This window comes from Chiloscyllium punctatum, chromosome 22 (assembly GCF_047496795.1).
Source record: "Chiloscyllium punctatum isolate Juve2018m chromosome 22, sChiPun1.3, whole genome shotgun sequence".
Classification (NCBI taxonomy): domain Eukaryota; kingdom Metazoa; phylum Chordata; class Chondrichthyes; order Orectolobiformes; family Hemiscylliidae; genus Chiloscyllium; species Chiloscyllium punctatum.
This window is the reverse complement of record NC_092760.1, coordinates 66567252-66582334: the sequence shown is the minus strand read 5'-3', so window position 1 is coordinate 66582334 and position 15083 is coordinate 66567252. Positions and strand designations below refer to the sequence as shown.

At 42.1% G+C, this 15083-nt stretch overlaps 1 protein-coding gene across 6 annotated transcripts in view; it reads left to right on the top strand.

The window, feature by feature from the left end:
- LOC140493744 (metallophosphoesterase MPPED2) overlaps positions 1-15083 on the top strand; it is a 193188-nt gene that overhangs the window by 50899 nt on the left and 127206 nt on the right. For all 6 annotated transcript variants that reach the window (XM_072592572.1, XM_072592571.1, XM_072592566.1 and 3 more), the window contains exon 4: positions 1231-1456. In XM_072592572.1, the coding sequence (XP_072448673.1) occupies positions 1231-1456 (226 nt within the window). The remainder of the gene's footprint in view (positions 1-1230; positions 1457-15083) is intronic.

Below are 15083 nucleotides of genomic sequence, written 5' to 3'. Positions count from 1 at the left end.
ATTTGAAATAAAACCCAACATGTTTGTCGAAATAGTGAACACAGATGACATCACTGAAACAAATTCAGTTAACATTAATGAAAGTAAAATTAAGACGTCTATTACACAGTGTTTTAAAGCTGATGAAGTATTTTGGAGCATAGTCACTGTTACAATATAAGAAACGCAACAGCCAATTTTGACACAGCTGTATCCCACAAGAAATAATGACCATTTAATTTCTTCTGGCGGTATCAATGGTGATAAAAGTTTGAAAACTAAGAACTCCTGTTTTTGTCCAAAAACATTGCCATGAATCTCCTATGTCCATTGAGACGGCAACTGTAGACACTGTCTCATCCAGCAAACATTATGTCCAAAAATGCAACATTCCCTCAGTACTGCATAGGAGTGCCTGTGGTGATATATTGGTTGAGCCTCTGGAGTGGGGCTTGAATCCAAAACCCGTCTGACTCAGTGCTGAGTCTGCACATGCTGATCCATGACTGACTGTTGCCATTGAATCAGGTTGCATGGATGATGATGCCGTTTCACCAAATGTTAATTCTGTTCCCCCAAGCTGCCCATCTTATGAATGGATCCTGTCACTCTTGAATGGCATCACCAGCCCAATGGCCTCATTCATAATTGGCATTCAGTTACATCATTGACTTCCACAATCACATCAGCAGCACCTCCAATGACCTCACCATCCCAATGATATCATTGCACCGAGTGACATCATGTCCCCTGATGACACCACCAGCCTCAGGGCCATCATCAGCCCAGTGACCTCACTGGCACTAAATGAAACCACTCCCTCCATCATGTCACCACCCCACCAATGATCTCAATGGCACCCAATAACATTACTGATGCCCAAACTAAAATCACCATCCATAATGAGGTCAGCAAGAACTCATTGTTTAATTGAAAACAATGAACTCAAATCAATACAAAAACAATCTTATGTCCATCAAAATCCATTACAAGAGCCTTTCAAGGGCCCTAATAGAAAGCTTCTTATTTAGTATGAGATTAAATTTAGCACTGTAAGAATCTGTGGGAATGGGATTGTTGAATAATTAAGTGAAATTAATGGTGCCTGTTATAACCTTTGTTGTTGTTGCGACAATTGTTCTGGCAGCCTGTACATTTTAAAAACATTTCCTCTCTTGCCCTTTACGTATTCCTTGAGCATGTTTAACAAGGGAGGAAGATTGTAATTAAGTGCTTCATTTGCAATTACAGGAAGCCTTCCCTATGAATATAAAATAGTCATCGCTGGAAACCATGAACTAACGTTTGATAAGGACTTCATTGCTGAGCTGGTGAAGCAGGACTACTACCGCTTCCCATCTGTCTCCAAGTTGAAGCCCGAGGACTTTGATAATGTCCAGTCACTCCTGACCAATTGTATTTACGTACAAGACTCTGAGATAACGGTGAAAGGATTTCAAATATATGGCACACCGTGGTAAGTTTTAACTTGCATTTCAGCTGGTTTCTTACATGTTCTATTAACAAACAGGTTTTATTCTATGTTATGGCTTCATTAATTGAGTGTCAAACCTGTTTGTTGTTAGTGTTGTGTAACAGTTACAGTGCAGTTGATCATCTGCCCTCTGCATCCGTGCCCAGTCTCTGCAAAAGCAACTGAAGTAGCCTCCTACTGTCGTCCTCATCTTATAGCTCAGCAAATTTTATTTTCAGGTACTGATCCAATTCTCTTTTTGAAAGCTTCAGCTCATTACAGGCAGTGTGTTCTAAATCTTAACCATTCACACCTTAACAGACTCAAGGAAAGCCCTAATTAGCCAAGGCATTGTGCACAATATTTGGAAAGTCAACTATTGTGTTTTCCAACAAGGTTCCCTGGTTCTACAAGGTTCTTTCATGGACGCATTCCCACTGGACCATCAAGTGGATTATTTCTGGCCAAGAGAGCTGTCCGAACTCTGGCTGTTGATGCTGTTCTGACATGAAATACACCGAAAGAGGCTTATCCACTATTCACTGTTTGGACAGCGTTATATTTTTGGTTCAATTATAATTCATAGCCCATGCAAAACACAAGTTGCTGGAATTGCTCGGTTTATCACAGGCAAAGTTTTTAAAAAGCAATCTGTCTGTTGATAAAGTAAAGAAAGATTTGCATTTATACCACCTCTCAAACATCCCAAAGTGTTTCACAACTACTTTTGAAAGCATAGACTGTGTTGGGTAGAGAAATGGAGCAGGCAAGTTGATCATAGCAAGATCCCATAAGTTGTGTAGTATTAAACACCCCCCTATATCTTCAGGGAATACATTCCAAGACTGACCGTGGATGCCCAAAACCGCAGATAGTAGCGAACCCGTTATTTTAATGGGAGATTCACCTCCCTGACAGCACCCTGGTTCCTGGTTCTGGGATGTTCCATGTAATATTTTTAGGCTGCAGCAAACTGTGGATAACTGAAACCGTGGAAGCCGATTCCGTGGTTACAGCGGTCGCCCTGTAATGTGAAAATTATCAGGTTTTTTTTAAGTGATGCTGCTGGAGGGATAAATGGTCATCAGTGTGTTCAGACAACCCCACTGCCGCCTTTTATTTTCATTCATGGAGTGTGGAGAAGGCCAGCATTTATTGCCCATTTCCAATTGCATTTGGTAACGTGGTGTTGAGCTACGTTTTTGGAAGACAGCTGATTGGTTACTGGAGGGAAGTCCCATTGCTATTGGACCGGAATCCTACACAACCAGGGAAAAATCACAGTACGGAAAGAGGCCATTCAGCCTGCTGTATCTTCACCAGCTATCCATTCTAATCCTGTTTACAAGATGCTGGTCCATAACCTTGCAGGCTCCTGCCCTTCATGTACGGATACAGATTCCCTTTAAATGATATTAGGGTTTGTATCTCAACCACAAACTTGGTGCTGACTTCCAGACACCCCCTCCTTTGGATGAAAAAGTTCATCATCATGTCCCATTGAATCCTCTTACCCATCACCTTAAATCTGTGCTCCCTGGTAATTGACCATTACACCAGGGGCAGCACATCTTCCATTTCCACTCTGTGTCAGCTCATTATTTTATACACCTCAATTAAGCCACTCCTCGGCTTTCTCTGCTTTAAGCAAACTGGCCTAGACCATCCATCCTTTCCTCATATCTGAAATGTTTTTGTAAATCTCCTCCATATTTCCTCTTGAGCCATTCTGAGCTTCCTGTAAGGTGGCGGCCAGAACTGTCGACAAACCTCCAGCTGTGGCCTAACCAGTGTCTTGTATAGCATGATCATCCAACGTTACTGATTCTGTGTTTAAAAGCTTGTCCAATGACGGAAAGCATCCCATCTATTACATTTGCCATCTTGTCTACCTGTCCTGTCACCTTTGAGAACCTGTGGACATTCGGTTCCTTCCAGCTCTATGTTCTCTCCCATTTGTTGTGTACGTAGGCATAAGCCCAGCTTGGGCAAAGATGACATTTTATTTCCTGAAAGATGCCATAGAACAAGTTGGATTTTCACAGCAATGTAGTAATTTTATGGTTGCCATTACTGATATTAGTTTCATATTTCAGATTTATCTAATTAACCTTTAGTTGCTTAGCTGGCATTTAAGCTCATGTATCCTGATCATTAATCAAGATTACTAGTCCAGTACCTCTGCTGTTTCTTTGAATCCTTTACATCCGCCTGAGAAAGCAGAAGATCATCAGTTTGATGACTCGTTTGAAAGATGGTACCTCTGATAACGCAGTGTTCTCTCAGTAGCTGCATTGGAAACATTGGCCTAAATTCAGAGCTGACATTGCTGGAATGGGTGACAGTGCCTCCTACTGATACTCAAGTGGAAATGCAGCATGTGATGATTACATGGATGGTGTCAAGCATCTACCACTCGAGTTGAAATGATTGACTGTTTTGGTTGGCACCCAGCAGCTTTACTGTAGGAATGCTTGAATGCACCGGTGTCTGCTGTTATGGAATGTACCATCTGTATGGCACATGAACTAATCTGGTCAGCCCAATGTATGGTAACTTTGTTTTGCCTGAGGCAGGAAGCAATTTGGCTTGTGTAGAACTCTGTAAACCAATCTTTCAACTGATGTGAATTGTTCGATGGTGTGTCTCCTTTGGTAGAGATGAAGCAAAGAAGGAGTGGGAAAAAGGGAAATAAAATGATAGATCTGTGGAGTGATGCAGTACAGGAGGGAATTGTTAAACCCATTTGATTTGCAATGATGCTTGGAAAGAGAATTCTAACAATAAAAGCTTGCAATGCTGCCTATTAATAACACACTACATTATCGTGATGTATGCCATAAGCAATATTGAAACAAATTTGCCCCTAGGCCAGAGAAGGAGATGTTAGGACGGTGACCAAAAGGTTGGTCACTATGTTTAGACTTTAGGTGCATCTTAAAGGAGGAGAGAGAGTTATGATGTGAAGCAATGTGTCGGGGAGCGCCTAACTACTGTAGGCACAGCAGTCAATGATAGAGCAGTTATACAGAGGAATCACGATTATCTGAAGGACCTGCGCGAGGAGTATTTCATTTGATTAATTAAATTCTGGATAATCGAACACTAAATAACATAGTTTATCCAAGCATCGGGACCTTACGATCTTGCCAGACAATCCAATATTCGGGCAATCAAATGCCAGATAATTGAGGTTCCTCTGTACCTGGGTAGGCTCAAGAGGCTGGAATTTGGAGGATCTCAGAAGGTTTTAGATATGGTGAAGATTACAAAAACAAGAAAGTGTGAGGACATAAGAGGACTTGAAAACAAGGGTGAGAACTTGGACAGTGGGGCATTGTTTGAGTGGAGGCCTATGCAGGACACCAGAGGTAATTGGTTAATAGAACTTGCCGTGAGTTAGGAAATAAGCAGCAAGAGTTTTGGATGAATTTTTTTATATAGGGTGGAAGATGGGAGACTGGCCAGAGAAGCAGTAGAATAATCACGTTTAGAGGTTGCAAAACAGCAGCAGCATAGAGGGGTGTGAATATTGACAGTACTGATGATGATGGAGTAGATGTGTGACCCGATGCTGATCTCTGGGTCATTATATAAACACCAAGTGGTGAATTGGTTGTTTCAATCTTAATCATTTGCCAAGGGGAAGGATGGGGGAGGTAAATTGGGAACTGAGTTTGGTTTGGAATTCAGCCAGTAGTTCGTCCCTTTGTGGCGTTTATTTGTCTAAGATTTCTACTCCCTTTGTATCAGATATCAGGCACATTGGAAGCACTGCAAAGTTCGAGAGAGGTGGTGGTGAAGTAGAGCTGGCTCTCATCAATATACACGTGGAATTCAAGGGGCAGCAGGTAAATGGAAAGCAAGAGGTTGTTGAGGACCTCAGGAGATAATTGCGTGGGAATGGGAAGAGAAGCCTTCAAAGATGATTCTCTGGCTACGATTAGGTTGATCAGAATGGAGCATCCTACCCAGCTTCACTGTGGACAGGAGGCAAGAGTTACTGTGGCTTTCTCAAAATTGTAAAAGGCATGAAGAGGCCATAGTCATATTTTTCATCATTATTCATATGGGGGGGTGTAGGATGCCTGCACTAGCCCTGGACAAGGTGGTAGTGATTTGCTTTCTTAACACAGTCTACGCTGGGTAGGTACACCTACAGTGCTCTTAGGGAGAAGGTTCCAGAATGTGGATCCACTGACAGCGAATGAATGTATTTCCATCAAAAATAGCGGGAGAAACTCAGACCTAGCCACAACTGTGGAGAGAAAGCAATACTAATATTTTGAATCCAGTGACCCTTCTTCACTGCTTCTGCTCAGTGGACTCCAGATCAAAAAAACTCGTTGCATAAAAATCTGCTTTCTTTGTCATCTCTGATACTTTTTACCAGTGAGCTTTGATCTGTTTCCTCTGTTTACTGACCAGTAAAAATGATTGTCTTTATTTACTGCATGGAAATCAAAAGGCTAACATCCAAGTTCTGCAAGTAATCGGGAAGGCAAATGGAATGGTGGCCTTTATTTCAAAGAGAGTAGCGAGTCAAAGTAAATATAAAAATAATGGTGTATTTTAAAAAAGCTCCTGCGAAAACTACACAAGGCACTGATCAGACAACATCTAAGATAATGTGTACTTGGTCCCATTAACTAAGGAAAGATATACTGGCATTGAAGGCAGTCCACTTAAGGTTGACTAGGCTGATCCTTGTTACAGTGGGTTTGTCTTACAAGGACACATTGAGTTGATTGGGTCTGTACTCACTGGAGTCTAGAGGAATGAGAGGTGACCTTCCTCAAACTTATAAAATTCTTGGTTGACTTGACAGGGTAGATGCAGAGAGGTTGCTGAATTTATGGAGGAGTCTAGGATGAGAGAATGTAACCTTGGAGTAAAGGTCACCCAGTTTGGGTGGAGATGTGGAAGAATGAGGAAACGGTGCGAGAGTAGAGTTGAGGATTATCAGTTTGGCCATGTTAGAGGAGACTCGATATTATTTGAGCTCATACGTTGTTTTATTTTTCTCTTGCCCACAATTGAAACCCCTTATCTCTGGTATAATTCCAGTACTTCCAGGCTTTCTTCTGAAAGAGTGGTCCCCAAGTCTGAACCATATCACTGCAGCTGAACAGTATACTCTATTCTTGTCAAAGTGACAGGATTTCTAAATCCTGTACCCTAGAGATTTTTATTTGCAATGTACAAACACTGAGTGCAGTTTGTGGCATTCCTTTCAATGAAACTTCTGCCCCATTTACAGTCATGCCTTTACTAAAACAGGAAAGTTTGGTGATCTGAACCCATTGAATGGCCACCCATAGCACCAGGATTAACTCAATATCACCTCAATGTGGGTAGAAGTAAACAGGGATAATGGAAATGGTAATCAAAATTTAATGAAGTTGTTTAGAAACCTGGAACTTAAACTATTAAATTTATTGGAAAGGATGTAGCCATATTATAGACTTGGACTGAAATGATGGCTTGTAAAAGAACACAGAGGGTGGTGCTGGTTTCCCCTGCTGGTTCTCAGTCTAATGGGGTAACATCAAAGAGTTATATTGCACTGCTGTAAACTGATATTGCAGCACAGGCTTTGCTTGTTTCCAAAAAGGCTCCCTAATCTACTCAAAGTAGGTCTTCTGCAAGTCAGTTGTATCGGGGAATAGGCCACACAAAGGCAATTAGTTACTGCGCTCGGGTGACCGGTTTAAACATGGAAGAAGTCAGGAACAAGGCGAGACAAAAAGAGACCACAAATGTTGAACTTGATCATAAAACAGCAGGCCTCTTAGCATCTGGTAAAAGCAAAACAGGGTTAATGTCTTAGTCTTGGACCCCACAACAGAATATTGCTAAAATTGCTGAATAGTAAGGCTAGAAATGACTGTCTGGTCTGGTAACCTAATGCTTACTGTCACAGAATTTCACGGTCTGGTATTGTTAACTTTGACTTCAAACTACAACAGCTTCCTCAGCTTTACAAATAAAAACACCTGATATTTAAATATTGAGTAGCTAATCCAGAAACTTGAGCTCATCCAGAACTGCTTCCCACTTCCTAACTGGCGTCAAGTCCCATTTGCCAGTATCTACTGATGGTTATTGGTCTGCACATTGCTAAATGCTGAAGAACTCAAGATATTGCAAATTTTAAAGCTATATCTTTAAAAGTGGACACGAACTGATGAGGATAGCTGAAGCAGGGCATGTGACTTGGTGATCCAGAGAGCCCTGAAAGCCAAATACATACCTAATTTAAATATGGACTTTACCGCAAACTGGCAAATCCACAACTTTGTTCAGGACAAAAAGGGATTCAACACAGTAGCAAACTCCTCTTTCTGCTTCACTGTGGACAATAGAATCATTGAAACTCAGTGGGTTTCAGATGGGCATTTGGATGGGTACATGAATAGGAAGGGTTTGGAGGGATATGGGTTGGGTACTGGTGAGTGGAGTTAGATTGGGTTGGGATATCTAGTCAGCATGGACGGGTTGGACCGAAGGGTCTGTTTCCATGCTCTACGACTCGATGACTTTAGATTATATTGCGGTGGTGCCTTATCCCACACACACAATCTTTGTTGTTTAGCGCTCATCGTGGGAAAAGCCACAGTGCACCACATGTACTGGCCTAACACCACCGCACTTAGAAAAGGACTTTTGACTCCTAACAGGTCACATGGTTTTACCAGCCATGACTGTTAGCCATCTTTAAAACTAACAGTAGAAGCTGTCCTGAAAAGGAGTAAGATGATATGAAAAGCCATTGAACCTGCACTAGATATCCAAGATAATATACAGCCTTACATTGAAGCTTTGAAAATCAATCTCCCTCTGCCCGATCTTCGCCTGAATTCTCTGCTGTTATAAAGTCAACATGCTGGTTATAAATTCATCTAAGAAATCATAGGTCTGCTATGAAATAAACTGAAATAATTCCAGATTGTACTTGTGTTTTTTTTGCGTTGGTGTCCAGTCTTTGTGTGTATGTGTGTGTTGATGAGACATCGCATTTTGATCTTTCAGGAGGAATATGTGACAATAAATTGTCCTGTTTAATTTTAAATTCACCAACACTTGTTGCTCGGATAATGAAAATTGGTGGAACTAGCTGACTATTAAACACATAACCCTCACATGCAAGACACTTTAATCATATACAACACAATACACAACTGTGGATTTAATCTAATTTGACAGTATTAGGCAAGAAATTTCAAAAGCTGATGGGGGCAGATGTTCGCAGGTAATCAGACAGCTGGAAAATGGGAAGCCTTCAGAAATGAGATAATGAGAATTCAGAGAAAGTGTATTCCAGTTAGGGTGAAAGGAAAGGCTGGTAGGTATAGGGAATGCTGGATGACTAGAGAAATTGAGAGTTTGGTTAAGAAAAAGAAGGAAGCATATGTCAGGTATAGACAGGCTATATTGAGTGAATCCTTAGAGTATAAAGGCAGTAGGAGTATACGTAAGACTGAGATCAGGAGGACAAAAAGAGGACATGAGATAGTTTTGGTGAATACAGTTAAGGAGAATCCAAAGGATTTTTACAAACACATTAAGGACAAAAGGGTAACTAGGGAGAGAATAGGGCCTCTCAAAGATCAGCAAGGCAGCCTTTGTGTGGAGCCGCAGGAGATGGGGCAGATACTAACAAGTTTTTTTTTAATGTTTACTATGGAAAAGGACCTGGAAGGTATGGAATATAGGGAAATAGATGGTGATATCTTGAAACAAGTCCATATTACAGAGGAGGAAGTGTTGGATGTCTTTAGATTAGATTACTTACAGTGTGGAAACAGGCGCTTCGGCCCAACAATTCCACACCGCCCCGCTGAAGCATAACCCACCCATACCCCTACCCCTACCCCTACCCCTACCCCTACCCCTACATCTACATCTACCCCTTACCTAACACTACGGGCAATTTTAGCAATGGCCAATTCACCTGACCTGCACATCTTTTGGACTGTGGGAGGAAACCGGAGCACCCGGAGGAAACCCACGCAGACACGGGGAGAACGTGCAAACTCCACACAGTCATCGCCTGAGGCGGGAATTGAACCCGGGTCTCTGGCGCTATGAGGCAGCAGTGCTAACCACTGTGCCACGTCTTGAAACACAAAAATGGATAAATCCCCAGGACCTGATCAGGTGTACCCAAGAACTCTATGGAAAGCTAGGGAAGTGATTGCAGGACCCCTTGCTGAGATATTTGTATCATCAGTAGTCACAGGTGAGGTGCTGGAAGACTGGAGGTTGGCTAACATGGTGCCACTGTTTAAGAAGGGTGGTAAGGATAAGCCAGGGAACTATAGACAAGCCAGTGGGTCTGACCTCAGTGGTGGGCAAGTTGGTGGAGGGAATCTTGACGGACAAGATGTACATGTATTTGAAAGGCAAGGACTGATTAGGAATAGAAGAAAGTGAGGACTGCAGATGCTGGAGATCATTTTCAGCACTGATTAGGAATAGTCAACATGGCTTTATGCCTGGGAAATCATGTCTCACAAGCCTGCTTGAGATTTTTAAAGAAGTAACAAAGAGGATTGATGAGGGCAGAGCGGTGGACGTGATCTATATGGGCTTCAGTAAGGCGTTTGACAATGTTCCCCATGGGAGACTGGTTAGCAAGGTTAGATCTCACGGAATACAGGGAGAAGTAGCCATTTGGATACAGAACTGGCTCAACGGTAGAAGGTGGTGGTAGAGGGTTGTTTTTCAGACTGGAGGCCTGTGACTAATGGAGTGCCACAAGGATCGGTGCTGGGTCCACTACTTTTCGTCATTTATATAAATGATTTGGATGTGAATATAAGAGGCAGAGTTAGTTAAGTTTGCCGATGACACTAAAATTGGAGTTGTAGTGGACAGAGAAGAAGATTACCTCAGATTACAACAGGATCTTGATCAGATGGGCCAGTGGGCTGAGAAGTGGCAGATGGAGTTTAATTTAGATAAATGTGAGGTGCTGCATTTTGGGAAAGCAGGACTTATACACCTAATGGTAAAGTCCCAGGGAATGTTGTTGAACAAGGAGACCTTTGAGTGCAGGTTCATGGCTCTTTGAAAGTGGAGTTGCAGGTCGATAGGATAGTGAAGAAGGCGTTTGGTATGCTTTCCTTTACTGTTCAAAGTACTGAGTACAGGAGTTGGAAGGTCATGTTGCGGCTGTACAGGACATTGGTTAGGCCACGGTTGGAACATTGCGTGCAGTTCTGGCCTTCTTCCTATTGGAAGGATGTTGTGAAACTTGAAAGGGTTCAGAAAGGATTGACAAGGATGCCAGCATTGGAGAATTTGAGCTATAGGGCGAGGTCGAATAGGCTAGGGCTGTTTTCCCTGGAGTGTCGGAGGCTGAGGGGTGACCTTATCAAGGTTTACAAAATCATGAGGGGCATGGATAGTATAAATAGACAAAGTCTTTTCCCTGGGGTGGGGGAGTCCAGAACTAGAGGGCATAGGTTTAGGGTGAGAGGGGAAAGATATAAAAGGGACCTAAGGGGCAACGTTTTCATGCAAATTGTATGTGTGTGTAATGGCTGCCAGAGGAAGTGGCGGAGGCTGGTGTGATTGCAATCTTTAAAAGGCATTTGGATGGGTATATGAATAGGAAGGGTTTGGAGGGATATGGGCCGGGTGCAGGCAGGTGGGACTAGATTGGGTTGGGATATCTGGTCAGCATAGACGACGTGGACCAAAGGGCCTGTTTCCATGCTGTACATCTCTAGGACTCTAGACATTTTGCTGTGCTACTTCGGATATCTCCTTAGCATTATCCCCCTTTACTGCCTTTGTAAATTCCTCTCGTCTTGCTTGAACTCTGTGGTCCCCAGTTATGACCTCCAGTGCCTTTCCTGCTTGCACTATACCATTGGTTGCTGTCCACTATTCAACTTCTTAAAATCTGGAATGCAATTCGTCAACCTTTCCCTCATGCTTTGTTTTAAGGTTATGCTTGTCGTCTACTTCTACAGTTGTTTGTTTTGATGTCTCTTCTTTTTCGAGCTGTATCATTCTGAGCATGATAATATTCCTGTGACATGTCTAAGAGTTTTCAGGGTTGCATTTAAATATAAGTCATCATTTAGGTCACTGGCAAAGGCTGGATGTTGAAAGAAAAGCTCAAGTTGTTTGGTTGTCATTTAGTCAGTGATTTTAAGAGGTTTCCATGTCAGTATTGAATTCGGTGAGACTTATGATCGGCATAAACTGAATACTGCAAGAGCTTCCCATTTTATAACAGAACAATACTTCAAGTCTATTGGAATGATGGAAATTTTAAGCAAGAAATATTGAAACTAAGTTCCTCGCTGATCAACTTTATTGAATGGGATGCAGCAAAAGACGCACATCATTTTAAGATCTCTCGTGCCTTTCATTACCAATCTTCCTACAATGATTTTGGGGTAGCCGAGTCAACATGGAGAAGGAACATTTCAACTCTTTATATTTGATCCACATTAATCTGTGGTTGTCCTGTCCTGCTTCAACTGGGAGAGTGAAGAGTATTTACATTTTCAGAGAAGAAGCTGTCACAGTTTGACTGACTGCTTCAAAATTGTTGTTGTGAGACAATAATTTCCAATACTTGCTTTTACAAGGAATTAAAGGAAGTTAAATATAGTGAATAGGTTTGTTTTAATCATGGAGAGTAGGCCTTTTAGCGAGTTTTCAGAAAATTTGTGGCTCAAGTTGAGATTCTAGATGTAGGTTTGCTCACTGATCTGGAAGGTTCATTTTCGGACGTTTCCTCACCATACTAGGTAACATCATCAGTGACCCTCTGGATGAAGCACTGGTGGCATGACCCACTTTCTATTTATGCGTTGAGGTTTCCTTGGGTTGGGAACATTATTTCCTGCTCTTTTTCTCAGGGGGTGGTAAATGGGATCGAAGTCAATGTGTTTTTTGATAGAATTCTGGTTGGAATGCCATGCCTTGAGGAATTCTCGCGCGTGTCTCTGTTTGCCTTGTCCTAGGATAGATGTGTTGTCCCAGTCGAAGTGGTGTCTGTCTATCTCATCTGTATGTAAGGATACTAGTGACAGTGGGCCATGTCTTTTTGTGGCTAGTTGACGTTCATGTATCCTGGTGGCTAATTTTTTGCTTGTTTGTGCAATGTAGTGTGTGTTATATCGTAAATGACATTAGTTTGTTGTTGTCTGTATTGGGTCTTTCAAGTTCATCAGCTGCGGTTTTAGTGTGTTGGTGGATTTGTGGGCTACCATGCTGCCAAGAGATCTGAGTAGTCTGGCAGTCATTTAGGATACCTAAACTCATAAATAGAAAGTGGGCCATGCCACCAGTGCTTCATCCGGAGGCTCACTGATGATGTTACTTAGTATGGTGACGAAACATTTGAAAATGAGCCTTCCAGCTCAGCGAGCAAACCTACATCCGGTAGGCTTTTTTTTTATCAGTGGTGAATTTCTCATTAAGACTTGTTTTCACCCCATTTCAGCAAAGAGTAGTTAATGATGGGGATTAGCATGGTTTTGACAATAAATTTGCATAGGCATTATAAAGGTTCATAGGTGATGGTGGAGGCTATAGGTTGGTATGAAGCTATTAAGGGACTATGAGGGTGGGTAGAGGGGCATATGTTGATATAAAACACATGAAGGGTGATGGCAATGGATCGAGACCATGTGATGGTATGGATAGAGTATTGGGGTGTATGGAGGGTGTGGTAGCTGGGAAGGAGGGCTAAGGGATGGAGTTTTACTTATGTTCACGTCTTTGAAAACGTTCTGATTCACCAAAGCAGGCCTTATTTCCAGCCTGGTTCCACACACAGCAGTCTCCATACTTGGCCTCAACTTCCACTTCCACCTTGAAGATGACCCCCATCTTCCTTCCCTAGGGATGAAAATCCCAAATGATGGGAGACGTTCTTCTGGGTTGGGCTTGCAGAGATTCTGTCTTCGTGACTCAAGTGAAAATTCATGCCTCTGTTTAGTTTTTTTGGAATTGTCGTTTGAAGCAAATTTCATTGTTAATACCTCCAACAATGCAACACTCCATCAGTACTACAAAGTATCAGTGAAGTTATGGGGTCAGGTTACTGGTAATTCAACTTGAAGCTACAATCTTCAGGGGCAAAAGCCAACCAATTGCGAATGACCCTGAGGAAATCTCCACAGCTTTCTATGTTTTTTTTGTTAATTCCAGAATTTCTTTTAAAATTCAGATAAGATTTGAACTCCTGGTGCCCAGAGCATTAGTCTGGGCTACTGGCTGACTAACTCAGTGACATTATGATTATGCTACTGACTTGCACAACACTAACTATGGTTTGCTTTCTGTTCTAAGCTGAGGATCCATCTTTCCAATCTCATCCCTTTTAATTTCCTTATTTTAGTCATTCCACCAGAGGTGGCCATTTCTTTAGCTCTGGAATTCCCAGTCTGAATCTCTCTTTTCTACTTCTCTCTGACCTCCTTTACGACGGGTAAAGTTGCCATGTAAATGTAGGTGGGTTTTGGCTCATGTCATCAGCAAGATGGCCTGCCCCATTTGCCATGGTAACACACACCCACATTGGCTCCAGGTTAATATCTGGATTTTAAATCTCTCCTCATTTCTAAATCCTTCTGTGTCTCAGCTTCTCCTGGTTTGTGTAATCCCCTCTAGACTCGCAACCTTCCATGATCTCTGTCAAGAGTGTGGTGCTGGAAAAGCACAGCAGGTCAGGCAGCATCCAAGGAACAGGAGAGTCAGTGTTTCAGGCAGAAGCCCTTCATCAGGATGGAGGTGGGTCCCAATCTAATGGCACTGGGCCGATATAGGATCAAAGTTTCCTTTATCATTATGTAAAATGCCTGCATGAATTACAATAATCCTGTATAGTAAGAATGGGCAGTGCTATAATTAAAGCCTACTAAGACTGCAACAAAAAAAACTACCAAGCTTCAGGGATTAAATGCAAATTGATTTAGATTGCATTTCTGGTTGTGAAGCCAACAGAGTTTTTGTGCTTTTCCAGCCCCACACTCTCGATACTGATCTCCAGCATCTGCAGTCCTCCCTTCCATCATCTCTGTGCTTCTCTCATTCTGATTTTTATGAGCATCCTTGATTTTAATCACTCCACGGCTGGTGGCCATGCCTTCGGCTACTGAGGTAGAGTTTGCACATATCGATGCTTCCAGATGCTTATCTCTGCATGTGTTTATGCCAAGGCTTTGAGGAGTCAAAAGAAGAGGGGGAGGGCATTCAGCCTCTGAGCCTGTGCTGTCATTCAGCTAACTCATAGCTCATCAGTGTGTTAACTCTAAGTTCTTAGTTTCTACTTTTTCCATTACATTATAATGGAGAGCAAAAATCTTCTGGATCTGCATTTGGAAATTTTAAGCTGACCTCCAATCTCAACAGGGGGAGTGTTTCCAACTTGCAGTCACCATTGTATGAGGAAATGCTTGCAAACTTCAACCCTGGAATTCCCTCTGATACTTTACCTCCCTTTCCTCCTATTGCAGTTCATAAAGTTTGTCTTTGACAAGGCTTTTTGACCATCTATCTAATATTTTCTTACTTGGAAATTTGTTATGTTTCAGTTTCAATTCTCCTATGATGCACCTTGGGATATTTTATTAGATTGAAAGTGCTATATGTTGTTGGT